This window comes from Nestor notabilis, unplaced genomic scaffold (genome assembly GCF_000696875.1).
Source record: "Nestor notabilis isolate BGI_N333 unplaced genomic scaffold, ASM69687v1 scaffold30222, whole genome shotgun sequence".
NCBI lineage: Eukaryota > Metazoa > Chordata > Aves > Psittaciformes > Psittacidae > Nestor > Nestor notabilis.
This window is the reverse complement of record NW_009919318.1, coordinates 1-13,631: the sequence shown is the minus strand read 5'-3', so window position 1 is coordinate 13,631 and position 13,631 is coordinate 1. Positions and strand designations below refer to the sequence as shown.

At 36.8% G+C, this 13,631-nt stretch overlaps 1 protein-coding gene across 1 annotated transcript in view; it reads left to right on the top strand.

Annotated features, from left to right (window-relative positions):
- Nucleotides 1-11,726, top strand: part of LOC104402326 (partitioning defective 3 homolog) — a gene marked incomplete at both ends in the record, with an annotated part of 50,960 nt that extends 39,234 nt beyond the window's left edge. The window contains 3 exons of the mRNA XM_010010173.1: nt 3,889-4,037; nt 5,059-5,103; nt 11,499-11,726. Coding sequence (XP_010008475.1) covers nt 3,889-4,037; nt 5,059-5,103; nt 11,499-11,726 — 422 coding nt within the window. The remainder of the gene's footprint in view (nt 1-3,888; nt 4,038-5,058; nt 5,104-11,498) is intronic.
- Between the last annotated feature and the right edge of the window lie 1,905 nt (nt 11,727-13,631).

Genomic DNA, 13,631 nt, shown 5'->3' with positions numbered 1-13,631 from the left:
TTCTTATTTTTCTTGTCTCTTGAGCCTGTTATGAATGTCAGTGGTATCTTAATAAAACAGCAACAGCACCTGCCAGCTGATGTGCACCTGTCAGCTTCATCTTTGCTTTATATTAGTTTATTTCATCTTCAGTCCAAGAATTCAGATCTGTATTCTAAGCACTGTTTTAATGATTGTATAAATAGGTAATTTTTTTCATCCTCATTTGTGTATGTTTTGGACTTTTTTGTTTGTTTGTTTGTTTTTAGGGTTTGGGGTTTTTTTTTAATATTTCAGCTCTTCTCTTGGACAAGTCACGCCTGCACTTGAGTCCCCTGAAAAGTCCATCTGTCTTTTGTAAAAGCTTTTAGAGCTGAGAATTTGAGACGTTTAAATAGACTAGTACTCAAGGCTGCACATAATAGCTTATTTATGCAGGATTTTTTTTAGCTGAATATGAGCAAAAACCTACAGCATAAAGTAAGAGCCCATTTGAAACCTGCAGATGCCTTTGCATTTACTTCTGCAGCTTATCTTGCTATTCATATACTTCTTGTGAAATGAAAGTAACAGTAAATAACATAGGGATTAGATATTTTGGAATTGATCATGCTCAAAACCTTTAAACGCATATGAGAAACTGTAAAGGTTTTCGGATACAATTGCACTTAAAAGTGTAGATCAGTGCAGCACCTTACTATCTAATGTATTCTATTTGTAAAAAGGTAAGTAGCAGCAGAATTAGATTGCTGCATTAATTTCCTGCTGCTAATGGATGAAGGAAAACTTGTAAAACGGAGGTGCATTGTATGATTTTGCTGGAAGGCACAAAGGATAAAACTAAGAATATGGATGAAGGGTTATCCAAACAAGAATGGCAGCTGTTCTGAATCACAGAAGAAAATGTAAGCTTTTCCAGCCTCACAATATCTCCCTAATCCTTGATGAAAATGTTATGAAAACAAAGGGGCAATAAGACAGGATTAATAAGTGGAATTTTAATAACATTGAGGGTCAGAAGACGGTTACATTCTTTTAAGGATCAGCTGTCATTCCAGAAATCTTATTTGTTAAGTATGCTAGAATATAGTAAATTGCATTTGGCATTGTTTAATGACTTGCACTAAATTCACCTTCTGTCTTTTATTAATGTAGTTGAAAAATATTAAAATGAGGCATTTTTAGGGGCATTAGTTCCTCCTCTGTGCTCATTGGCTTTTCCAGTTGTGGATCATCATGGGGGCTTTTGAATACTTTTAGGCAATGTACTTGCATTCAAACTCCTTTAATCTACTCCTTCCTTAATTACTAAAGCACACTTGCGTGTCATTAATAACACAAATAAACCAGGACACTAAAACTGATGACTCTACATATGGCTCATATATTAGTACAGTAAAAAGGTCTACAATGTTGTGATGTCAGAGAACAAGTAATCTTTGGTGCTAAGTAGTGCCTCTAATATGCAAGATACTAAGCAAACACAGAGGAATAATCCCCCTAGTAAGTGTGTGTGGAAAGTAGGTGTGATAAGGGTAGGTAAGGGAAGCAGAGAGAAAGCCCCTGAAGGAGGTGGTGTCAGTGGAAATGCTGAGATCCAGTCTCTAGAATTCCTGGTTGCTGACTCCATGTCCAGACCTCATTGCTCTCTTTTTTCATATGAAAAAAAGGAGCATGCAGCCAAAACAAATAGTTTTACAAATTCACCCTTTTTGAAGAAAGTGTCACAGGATACATTTTGTTCGGCAAGATGAAGCCGGTCATCTTTAACTAACGTGAGCTGTGTTAACAGATGTTGTTAGAGAAAATTCTCACTTAGTAAAATCACATTTTTCTGGCCTTCAGAGACAGGGTTGACTAGCAGTGAGCCAGAAACTCCTGTGTGGCCTGGGAAAGTCATTTATGTTCTGATTACAAAAGGCATTGAAAACTTGCAAATTCAGTTGAGTCATTTGGAGGATGTTTTCAGACTTAGGTGGTTCTTTTTCAGCTACATGTTCTAAATTCCAGAAGTGTATATTGGCCTTGTCTGTTTTATCTTTCTATCATGTGGAGATAATTTTTCCCTATTTTGTGGGAGTGAATGTGAGGGCTAAATAGTTATTTTTGAGTTCAGGCTCTGATTCATCAGAGCTTTTAAGCATATGCTTCAAATGTTGCTAAATTGTGCAGACATCTCTGAAATAGTTGCAGTAATTAAATGTAAAACATTATGAGCCTGAGCCAGAAACATTAAAGTCAAAAAGCGCTTGACATTGACTTTATTCATATAAGCTCTGATCCTGCTCTCACTTAAGTATTATATGCCTGTCACAGGCACATATCTTATTATTTGTAAATCTGCCACTTCTAGGCTGAATTTCTTCTAGGCTGTTGGTAATGCGGATAGTGATTTTCATCCTTTATAGTACTTGATTCCTTTAGACACTTTTCCTTACCTTTCTTCACTGTTGTGCCTAATACCCAGGTGTTGATCAAAGATGCTTCTATATATTACAGTACATGGAATACATCAACATATGCATGTTACAGAATTTAAAAGTATAAGTTGGTTTCTTCAGATATTCACTATTTTCCTCTTTCTCAATAGGCATAAGATGTGTCTTATACATAGTCCTTAAAGTGGGAAATAATTCTTTTGAAACATGTTGCTGAACACTGACATGTATACATACAGTATTTTGAATGACATTTAGTCTGTTTAGAGGTTTCGTTGGCAAGACAGCTTTTTTTTTGCTTTTTTTTTTATCTTGAACTACAACAATAATCAGAGGGAGGATTTTGAGGAATCTTTTTTTCTACAGGATAGGTAACAATGGTGCAAACACTTCCACCACCACCACCCCCTACCCCCCCCATCCCCCCGAAGTATTTTATGCTGTTGATTTCTTTTTGTGACAGCTGAAGTAGAAATCTAAATTCTTTGGGCTTGCCTTCAGGCTCTCTCTAATACTGTGCCCTTTTCCAGCAGCCATAAAATGTTTGTGTGAATTTCCTTTCATACTATTTATTAGCAATAAGCAATCTTGCATTTTTAAAAATTTTTCATTTTTAACATGAGTCGTGGCCATGGTGACACATTGCAAGCCTAGGGTTTAGCTTGCACACCAAATTTTGCCTGCATTCTTGCATTCATGATTCTATCAACATTTGGCCAACATTTACAAATCTGTCATCAGCATGCTTCTGATGAAGCAAAGTGAAACACTGATCACTGCTCACTGAAGACCTGACTCACTCAGCCAAGGTCACGCAAGAAACCTTCAGAAGAGGCTGAAGCTCAGTCCACTTACCCCCATTTCTGATTCAGTGGTGCAATCACTGTGGTAAATATTTGCACTGTAGGTAAATGATGAGTAAAAAATAAGTTTGCTTTTCATAGCCAGGTTAAAACTAGGAGATGCTGTGAAAAAATTACAAGCAATTTCACATATGGAGAAAAATTTTCATGCAAAGTCTTTAAATTAAGAAGTTTAAAGCACTGTGGACTTCGGGCAGGACAGTCTCTATTTATGCTTTACTAAAAACATTTTGTCATGAAGGCAAATCTGGTAATTCACTATCAACAGAATATATTTGTTTCTCATGAAGAAAAAGGAACTGGTTTATTCTCCATCAAATTATTTCCGTGTTGGGGCTGTATATTCTGGTGGTGTATTTATAGTACACTGGATATGTATATCTTTCATTAAAGCTCATAAGTAAAATTCTTGATACTTCTTAACTAGAATTGCTTGATGCAGTAAAACAAATCAATTGTGTGCGTAACTGACTACTTGCAGTGGTTTATTTTAAAATGTGCACTTTATCATTGGTAGAAGTCACATGCTAAATTAATGCTTTTCTCTGCAGAGTGAAAGGTTGCGTGATCTTGATAAATGTTTGAATGATTTTTTTCCCTTCCTACAGCACTCTTAGTCCAGATGTTGATCCAGTGCTTGCCTTCCAGCGAGAGGGTTTTGGACGCCAGAGCATGTCAGAAAAGCGTACAAAGCAATTTTCAGATGCCAGTCAGTTGGAGTTTGTTAAAACACGAAAATCCAAAAGCATGGATCTAGGTAGTGAGTGATATTTTTTCAATTGTTTTACTTGAACCTGATTTTCATGTTGTAAGTATATAGATTTTATAATTCCAAACACATTGTTGATGTGCAGTACTACTGCATGCAAAGTCTAGTGGTGGGAAGTAAAATATTCTTAACGTGAATAGCCAAGTGGCCTGTGTATTGTCTGTACCACTTGTAAATGTCCATACATTTAAATACAGTAGCTCTCTGGATATATGGTTATACATAAACACTAAAACTATTTATTAAAATGGAGCTGAAACTGCTTAAAATTGTACCACACGGTGGTTCTGGGTAAACAGGGTAATTTTCAGTTCATGATTATAATGCAGTTAGCCTTAAAGACCCTTCACAGTCTATCATTCTGTAGACGGATTCAGAATTAGAAAACGGGGCTAGTCTGACATCTGCTTGAGACCCAAGTTTTAATATTTATATTAGAAGCCCTATAAAGTAGCAGCAGCTGAGACAGGCAGTCAACTAAAATAATTTTAACAGATAAAACAGTTGAGAATACGTAATCGCTAACAAGCCCATCTATTTTTCTGCCATTGAATTAAGATTCTGAAGTGCAGACTCTAGTAACCTTAAACAGTGAGTTTTGATTGTTGAAAGACACCAAATTCCCTACTCAGAATAATAAAATACAATACAATTCACTCCTTTGCAGTAATTGTGAATATCTTAACTACAGTCCCTAATTCACCAACTTCCCCAGGGGACAGTGAGGTTGGTGGTGTTGACTTGTCTTGACTAGTTGTGATGTGCTAACGTGTAAATAACATATTGTACCTGCCTGTGATGTGAACATGACTGACATTGCATGAAGGTTACTAGTTTGCTGCCACTTCTACCCAGAATGTTTGCTTACTGTTGCAGTTTACTTGCATGAAGTATGACATTGCTAAGGTCCCCTAACTTGACCAAAAATATGCGAAACAGAAGGAATGTTGGTTGCATGTGGGGCATGGGCACTAACTGGGCTAACCGTTATACATTTACCTTTTAACAGTAGCTGACGAGACTAAGCTCAGTACAATGGATGACCAGAAAACAGGTAAGAATTGACAGTAAGGCTGTTGCTATAGAAACCTTGGTCAAAGCAGCTTACCACAATTACAGAACTGCCAGTCAAATTGCATGAAAACATGAATATTCCAGTACTTGCATGGCTGCTTTCTATTGCTGTGTATAATCAAGTCATACGGGAAAAGAAAATTCTCTATGTAGATAAATACCTAGGGTAGTATACTCCACCAGGTCGTACATGTATGTGACTGTAGGAAGACACCTGTTTATACACTTTGAACTCATAAATATTCACAGTTGTTTGGATTTTTTTGTCCTTTCAAAGAAATCTTGGAAAATCTCCTCCCAGCTTCAAGCTCTAATGTACAGAGAGATGATGTAGAATTGAATATTTGGCTATTACAATACTAACACCGTACTTGGAAGTAATTATTTTAATTAGAAAACTGCTACCTTTGCCTTAAGTGGTCATCAGATACATATTGTGAGTTGAGTATTATTTGTGCAAGTTTATTTGCCTTTGGAGCTGAAACCTAAGCATCCCAACAGAACAAAAGAATATGTAAATAGCATTTTTTCCATGTATGTTCGATTGTAATGTTTCACACAATGATAACGAGAAATAGCTTTCAAAGCATATTTTTTATTAGTAATTAAAATAATGCGCCAACTGCAATTATGAACCTTTATGATTTATTAATAGAAGTTATCTTTTGACCTTTGGAATGCTATTTTAATTAGGCTAGGTGCAGAGGACACCATAACATTACTTAGCTCTAATTGGGAACAATCCACCTTTTTAACCTCAAAATATTATTTATTTTATTTATTTTATCATTTGGGGAGTAGAGGATTCCATACAGAATTTACAATTAATAATTCACAACTGCATCTCTGTTTAACCACACTTTACAACATGAATAGGAATACTGAAAAGTTGTAAGTAATCAAGTGATAAAATTATAATTTTTATTTAAACAGTTAATATTTCTAGCTCTTAAAATGTTGCAGAATTTGGCCACAGACTTGCAGCTTTATAAATTGAGAATGAGTACACAAGATTAAAATGTATGAATGTTTTGAAGGATTAAAGCCATCAGAGTGTGAATATATGAGTTGCATTAATGGTTGTGGTAATAATCGATGCTTAGGAACTGCCTTCACCCCTGAACATTATTCATATAAAAAGGAGTTACAGATCAAACTCAAAATTATTGTAAATTATCTTTCATTTTCCTATTAGCCTGCCTGTTTGAATGATATGTGATTAGAATGGTGTAAAACCTGTGTGTTTCAGTAAAATATGATGCTTAGATTTTGAAAGTGCATAGTGGCTTTGGGGGTATCAATAGACGGTGGTATTAATTGAGCGTAGTTTTTCCTCTATGTGTAACACCTGGATTAAATTCCAAAAAAAGAGACAAGTCAGACAACTTGGGTGAAAGAGCATGACCGTAACCATCTGGACTAAGCAGTTACATATTCTGTGCTCAGCAAGCCCAGTGGCTGGAAAAAAAGAAAAACACCTTTTACTGTACTTTAGTTTTATTTATCTTGTGTGCTTTTAACCAGGTTTTGTATATAAATGCTGGATATCTCCCATTACTGAAGATGGATGTGGCTGTTAAACAAACCACTTACTATAGTTTGCCTTAAAAATCGTTTGGTTCTAAGAAAAAAAAGCCGCTTCAGCTGTGTGGTGTTTTAATGAACTCTAGAAACCAGAAAACTTCAGCATATATTTACTTTAGAAAAAATGAAAACAAATTCTGTTACAGTTAAAGTTGTACTTAATAGTATTGGCTGAAAAGAAGAGTGTAAAACTCACCAGCCCTAGTTACTAGTAATATTATTACTAGTAATAGTTTTTTAATTATTTTTCTTTCTATAGTTCATTTGAAGTGCCTAATCCTTGCAGTGTTTACAGATCATCCTGGAGGTTAGAAGTATATTCAGTAGCAATTGAGCATGGCCTATTTATTGAGTCCTGGGCATACTATAGTTCTAGGTGGTTATTTTTCCATGTACACATTGTCAAAATGAAAAAGAATGAAAAAAAAAACCCAACCTCAAAGAACCTGTATTTAAATTGTTTATCTATTTTTACACAGTGCTTTTATAACAAATTGTTTAATTAAATGCAACCAAAATGGAACTATTTTTGTTGCAGTTCCTTGCTATATTCCTCCCCTGCTCTCATCAAAATGTTACTTTTTTAGTGTAAGGGAACTAGGAATAGAAATGTATCAGATCTAATGGAGCAGATGATAGTAAATAGACACTCACTGCTAATGTCCTTTAAGAAAGTAGACTTTGTGCCTTTGCAAAATTGTTTTGATCAAATTGAGGAAAGTTTTTGGCATCAGTTGCTGGTAGTATTTAACCTAAGAGCTAATAAGAATAACATTTCAGTATGAAACAACATTGTCATTTTAAATCACTTGAAGTGCTGACGAAAACTTTACCTTATAGCCTTTAAAATTAGACATTGAAGGAAACATCATATATCGTTTGTCAGTGCTTTTTGCTTTTGCAAATCACCCAAATGGATTTGTCCCATAGTATAAAAATGTAAGGCAAAAGAAAAGGAAGCACAATGATCTGTTAAACAGCACCAGCACAAGGGAAAAACAAAGGGCTTGGAGCAGGGAGCAACACGTAGGCTTCACGTGATTGTATGTGTATTAATGGTCTCATTGGATCTGTACATGTTATGAAGTAACATGGTGGGGGCTGGCTGTGCCATGTGAGAGCAGACACACACACTGCCAGCACAGTCATGCATGACCAGAGAGGGTGGTTGCATGGCCTGGAGGGAAAGGCTGGGCTGTGGTCCCCAGTGGCTGGCTGGCTGGGTATGTAGAGAGTGGCAACGCATGTGTGGTGGGCAGGCGGTGTGCTTGACAGGGTGGTGGCAGCATGTTACAAAGCCCTTGGGAGATGGATGAGGTGTGTGGCATGTAGAGGAAAGCCATGTGGCTGAGCAGAGGGCTGCTATGGTGCACAGGGATGAATCTACCTCAAAGGATACTTTTTAAGAAAATTGTTGGAAAGGAAAATTTTTATAAACTTTGAATTTTAAAAATGATAGAAGAATCTGTTTCATCCCTCACTCATATAAAGATGCTTTTAGGTAGATGTGTCTTTTTCTCTTTTTTTTTTTCTTTACTTTACATTCTAGTGTCAAAATAAAACTTGTTCGGAGCAGATAACGTTTCTGATGATTACCACCAGTGCTGTGAAAGCTCAGAGAAATGCTGACATTTTTGTATTTAGAAAACAGGGTTTTGATGTGACTCATAAATTTTAAACAGAATCCATTTTAAAGAAAGTTTGCTGTTTCTTACCAGATTATGGGTAAACAACTCACTTTCTGGCTCGTGAATTCTAGTAATAAATTCTGAACTCAATTTACAGGGAGGCTTAACTATGTGTTTGCAAAATAGTAGACTTGCTATGAAATGGCCATAGAATTTAGCAAAGGTATTAAAATATACATAGCTTTACGATCACAGGGCTTAAATTGCTTGTGAAAAGACATTTCCCTCTTTCAGGTTCTGCAACCTGTTCACATTTGTGTTCATGGCCACCCAAGTTCGATGAATATTCCTATCATTTATGTAATCTATTATTAGTTTTACAGTACTCAAGGAACATTAGGTCATATCCCATCTAGCTTTTCCTTTGGGAAAGCACGACTTGCATAAATACAGTTCTCACAAAGATCTGTATTGGGTGGCAGGAAATAGAATGTTTATAAAATGTTCTTTATGAACATAAATGGGCACATAAATGCCTTTTTATAATTACTGTTTACAAAAAGAGCCACTCGGTAATTAGGAAAAGATATATGAGCATCTGATTTAGAAGGCTGCAAAGCAGAATGTGGAATAAGGAAGTTTACAGTAAGTTGCTGTGTAAGAGGATGCCCTTTCCTCTTGTATATGAAATTGAATCTGTCAAACAGCTGGTTTATATATGATTGTCATGTTTCCTCTCTTTTTTCCTTCAAAGTGTTGCATTCATTTTTCCTGTCTCATGAACTGCTTTTAACAAAACACAATCTTGAAAAGAAAAAAACAAAATAAAATCTCATTTCTTGTGTTCTGAAGGCATTAGTGGAGGAATAGCAGATTTTGCCATATGCTAGAAAGCAGACAGTGTTATAGGGCACTGTCTAAATGAAATTTGAGTTCTTTAAATTGGTGAAGAGAGTGCTGTGTAAAAATACTTGCCTTAGACTTCAGCCCATGTTCCGAAGTTTGGTGAGCCTGGGCTGCAGTGTGTTTGTACAGCTGGGGAGCCATCAAACCTTCCTTGTCCCAGCTGGCTGCTGTTGTTCATCCCAGCAGCTGCACTGTGCCCCCAAACCATCCTCATGACCCTCAGCACTCCAAGCAGTATGGGCTGTGGGTGAGAGGGTGGCTTCTTCTCGGAGATGCAAGTTCATCAAAATAAAATTTTTCATCTGTGGGGTGTGTTTATTTCTGGCTGAGGGTCCACGCAGCAGGACGGGACTGCTGGGGGAACCAAAGTGCAGGAGTTGTGTAGACCTGTGCAAGAGGATTTTTGTTTTGTTTCTATTTACAAGTTCATCATATCAGTAGGGCAGCTGAAAGAGAATCCTTTGACAGCTGCTGTTTGAATTTATTTGATCTGAGGGATTTCAGTTTAACATAACTGCTCAGAATTTTTAATAGGTGAATAGAAAATGAAAACATTTGCTGCCTTGCTCCATCTCATATCAAATTAACAAATGAAATGGAGAACTGCCATGCTGCTATTCTACATCACTTCTGTAGGTCCAGCAACTCCCTTCCTCTCCACCCAATTCCAAAGCTGTTTGTGGTAGTGAAGTAGTTTTCCCCAGTTCAAGGTAACTTCACATACCTTTGTTAAAGAACGGTGGCAGATAATATCTCTTCTCCCTCCTAATATCTATCAGAAAAGGGATCAATTCTAGAGCTTTATATTATTCTGAGATAAAAACTTGAAAAAGAAAAATAATAATCCTTGCATTAGTCACACTAGACCTTGCTTACAAATGTATTGTTCATTGGGTTGGTATTCCTGAGGGTTCAGTTCTTGGAGCGCTCTCTCAGTGGTGATTGACTTAGAAATTTATCTTCCTGTGCCTCTGTCAGATGAGGATACAGATGTCAACTGAGTAACAACCCACCACCTGGGACTGCTGTGGCGCCACAGCACTCTTCTCTGTTCCACTGCCTTTGGGTAGAGAAAAAGTGAGGTTTCCGTATTCTAGGTGAGGGCTCTGGTCTCATAACTTCAGGAAATGTAGCTATGATGATGATGTCTGACTTCATCTTGCTCTCCAAGCCCAAATTCTATCGAAAATCTGGCCATGACTATACTGCACTTCTGCTTTTAGTCATTTTAAATAAATGCAGTGATTTCCTCCTCTGCCCCAACCCCCCTCATCCTCAAAGATTTCTCCCAGTTTTAACTATAATATGAGATCTAATTGTGTAATTGTCAGCTGATTTGCACTGTTAGTGTATGTATTTAAAAACAGAAGCTTGACATTTAGTCCACAAACCTGACAAGAAAAGTCGGGATGGGGAAAAGCTTTTGCAGAATACTGTCTGGGGCTTTCTTGGCACAACTCTGGGCATGCTGCAGTGGTAAGAGCTGCCCTCAGCCCCAGCTGTAGTGCTGCCCAAACATCAAGCCCGTGACTGCCAGGAATGCATTTCTTTCCCAGCTGGAAAACTGGTATTGCCTGACTAATTGAGTCATTTCCACAGACTGTTTTCAAGCAACTTCACAAAATCCCAGCAAGTCAGCTGGTATTTCTCAGAAGTGTTTCATTATGAAATTGTTAGCAATTTGATGAAAGTCTTCAAAACTCAATTAAAAGCAAACAACATGTTCCTTGAAGCCAGAAGTCAGGCTACTTTGCAAGACTGTTACTCTAAACACAGTAGGATTCATGCCCCTTATCTGCTCTCTGTTCATCAGATGCTAGGACTGATGAATTTTTTTTCTCAAAGCAAAGATAATTAATAGTGTTGTTTGATGCCGTTAGATATGTATCTCTGCTGGTTTTGTGGCCTATGTTTTTAAAGTCCTGTGATTACTTTATCCTTCAGATTGTTTAAAATAATAATTTTATTAATAATAGATGATAATAGATTAGATAACAATAGATGCTGGTCTCTCTTCACTGACTTGAAAAGCCAGGCATTGCTAACGTTGTCTGTTTCATTGCCTGTAACTTGACATACTCATTCACTACTGAGACCAACAAATCTGTGGAGAATTCCCTACAGATTATTGAGAGATGATGTGAATAATGTTAAGTATGTCCCCAAAGACTTTCAGGATGGATATGCATAATCAAGCATGCAGTTCTCAATACTAATTCTAATTACTTTTTTTTTTCCCCTCCCTTAAATCACTAAGGTTCCCCAACCAGAGATGTGGGGCCTTCATTAGGTCTGAAGAAATCCAGCTCATTAGAAAGTCTGCAGACAGCCGTTGCTGAGGTGACTCTGAACGGTGATATTCCCTTCCACCGCCCGCGCCCGCGAATTATCAGAGGACGAGGCTGCAATGAAAGCTTCAGAGCTGCCATAGACAAATCATATGATAAACCTGTAGCAGATGATGATGATGAAGGCATGGAAACTTGTAAGTAAACTGTTGCTGTACATAAAGAATGTTAACATAGGATAGTTCCTTTAGAAAGGAATTAAAAGTAGTAAAAGATAATTTTAGGATTTTAAAAGAATAGAACAAACTTCTTTTCATCAAATATTTTCAGGCTTTTTCCCCTCCATATGCATTAACAGATTGCAGCACTCTGTAGCTTCCTTCCTTTCTAAAATAAGAAAATAAGGCTATTAGGAGTGTATTTACTTAAATTATTATGAAAAATCTCTGTAAGACAGCTAATTAATTTACTAATGTAAGTTAGAAAAAACATGCAGAAAGACAAAGAAAACACTGAATTTATGTTACAAAAATATGTGCATCTAAGTTTGAAAGAGTACATCTGTAGTGTCTGGGCTGGGGGAGGGAAGAAATCACTGTCCTTTAATTAGAGTGAGTAAGGCTGGCAGATCTAATAAAATATAAAGTTAATGATCAGCTATTACCCACCCTAATGGGCATTCATTTACATTTTCAGTTCTTTAACCCGAAATATGACCCAACATGTGGAGAATGTCATTAACATAAAAGAATCACTTCAAAGCTAACCTTATCATTATTGAACTATGTAAGAATGGGCTGGTAAAATGACAACTCGTATTGAATGAAAATAGTATGAATGGTAAATTACCTCAATCAGGGGTTGTATTAAAATCATTGAATTTTTAACCTTCATGTTGTACTACTTTCAACTTGTCACACACCAGCAGAATTTTTTTAATCAACCTCCAGCTAGTTAGAAGTTTATGAATGAAGATGATGGTGGGGAAGGTTGAAGTAGTAAAATATTTAGCCTGAATGCTAACAGAAAAGGCTTGAAGAGAGATTTTTTCACTCTCCGCTTTTTACGAATTTTTTTCATTTCAGAAAGTCCGTTTCATAAGTGTCATTCCTAATAGTCTTTTAGAGGCTACTTGTGTAATCAGTCTTCGATTTTTTTTAAACTCTTTGCTTTTTTTAAAAAAAATCTGCCTCTTTCTAAAAGTGTTCTGAGACTGAAAAGGAGGTCATTTTGCCAGTCACTTTTCTCAAAGGTAGTTACAGGCAGAATTAATTCTGCTTCACTTTTCCAGTACCTAGCAATTTCACGCAGCAGTGAGGCTAAATGCTGGTCTGGTGTTGCTGGCTGTCAATCTATTTCTGGCCAGTGGAAGAATAGGTATGATAAAATGTGTAGTGATCCTACTCATTCTTCCAAACTGCATGCCTATGGGCTTTTGGGACTTAAGACCATGTTTTTCTAAAAGGCCTTGTTTGTTTTGAACCCAGTGATAGTAATATCCTGTTTTGGGGCATCAGATAATGCTTATCCAGAAGTTACAGATGGTTTAACTTCATTTGATCAAAAATATAGCAAAACCGTTGTCATTAAATGCTTTCTAGGTGAGTATAGATTTATGAGATTACTGTAAGGGTTTTTGAGCTTCTTGATGTAATGCATAGAAAGTAGCAAGGAACTATTTAGGGGCCTTTGTATCCTTTGCATGGGAGTAGCAGAAACCAGACAAAGCCTTCTGGCTGAAATTGAAATACTATGAGGTGAGTCTTTGCCCTCATCTCTCTGTATGAAGAAAGTCATCTAGCACTGGGGGAATGAGAGCCATCTCAGTGTCATAAGAGAGCAAAAGCAAGGCTGTTCTCCAATCTCATGGTAAAGAAGGGTGAGAAAAGTGTGACCAAGTGGTGTACGTTGAAGTGCATGTTCTGCTGAGTTACTTGTGTTTTGATAGCTTCCATGTATTACAATAGAACATCTAAGAAGTAATCCAGAGATTTGCATTGCCAGGTTAATAGATGCGTATGAGTAGCAATGCAGATACGGTAAGTTGGTTGGACAGAATCCAGTCCTCGAGGTCTTAGAATCATAGAATAGTTAGGGTTGGA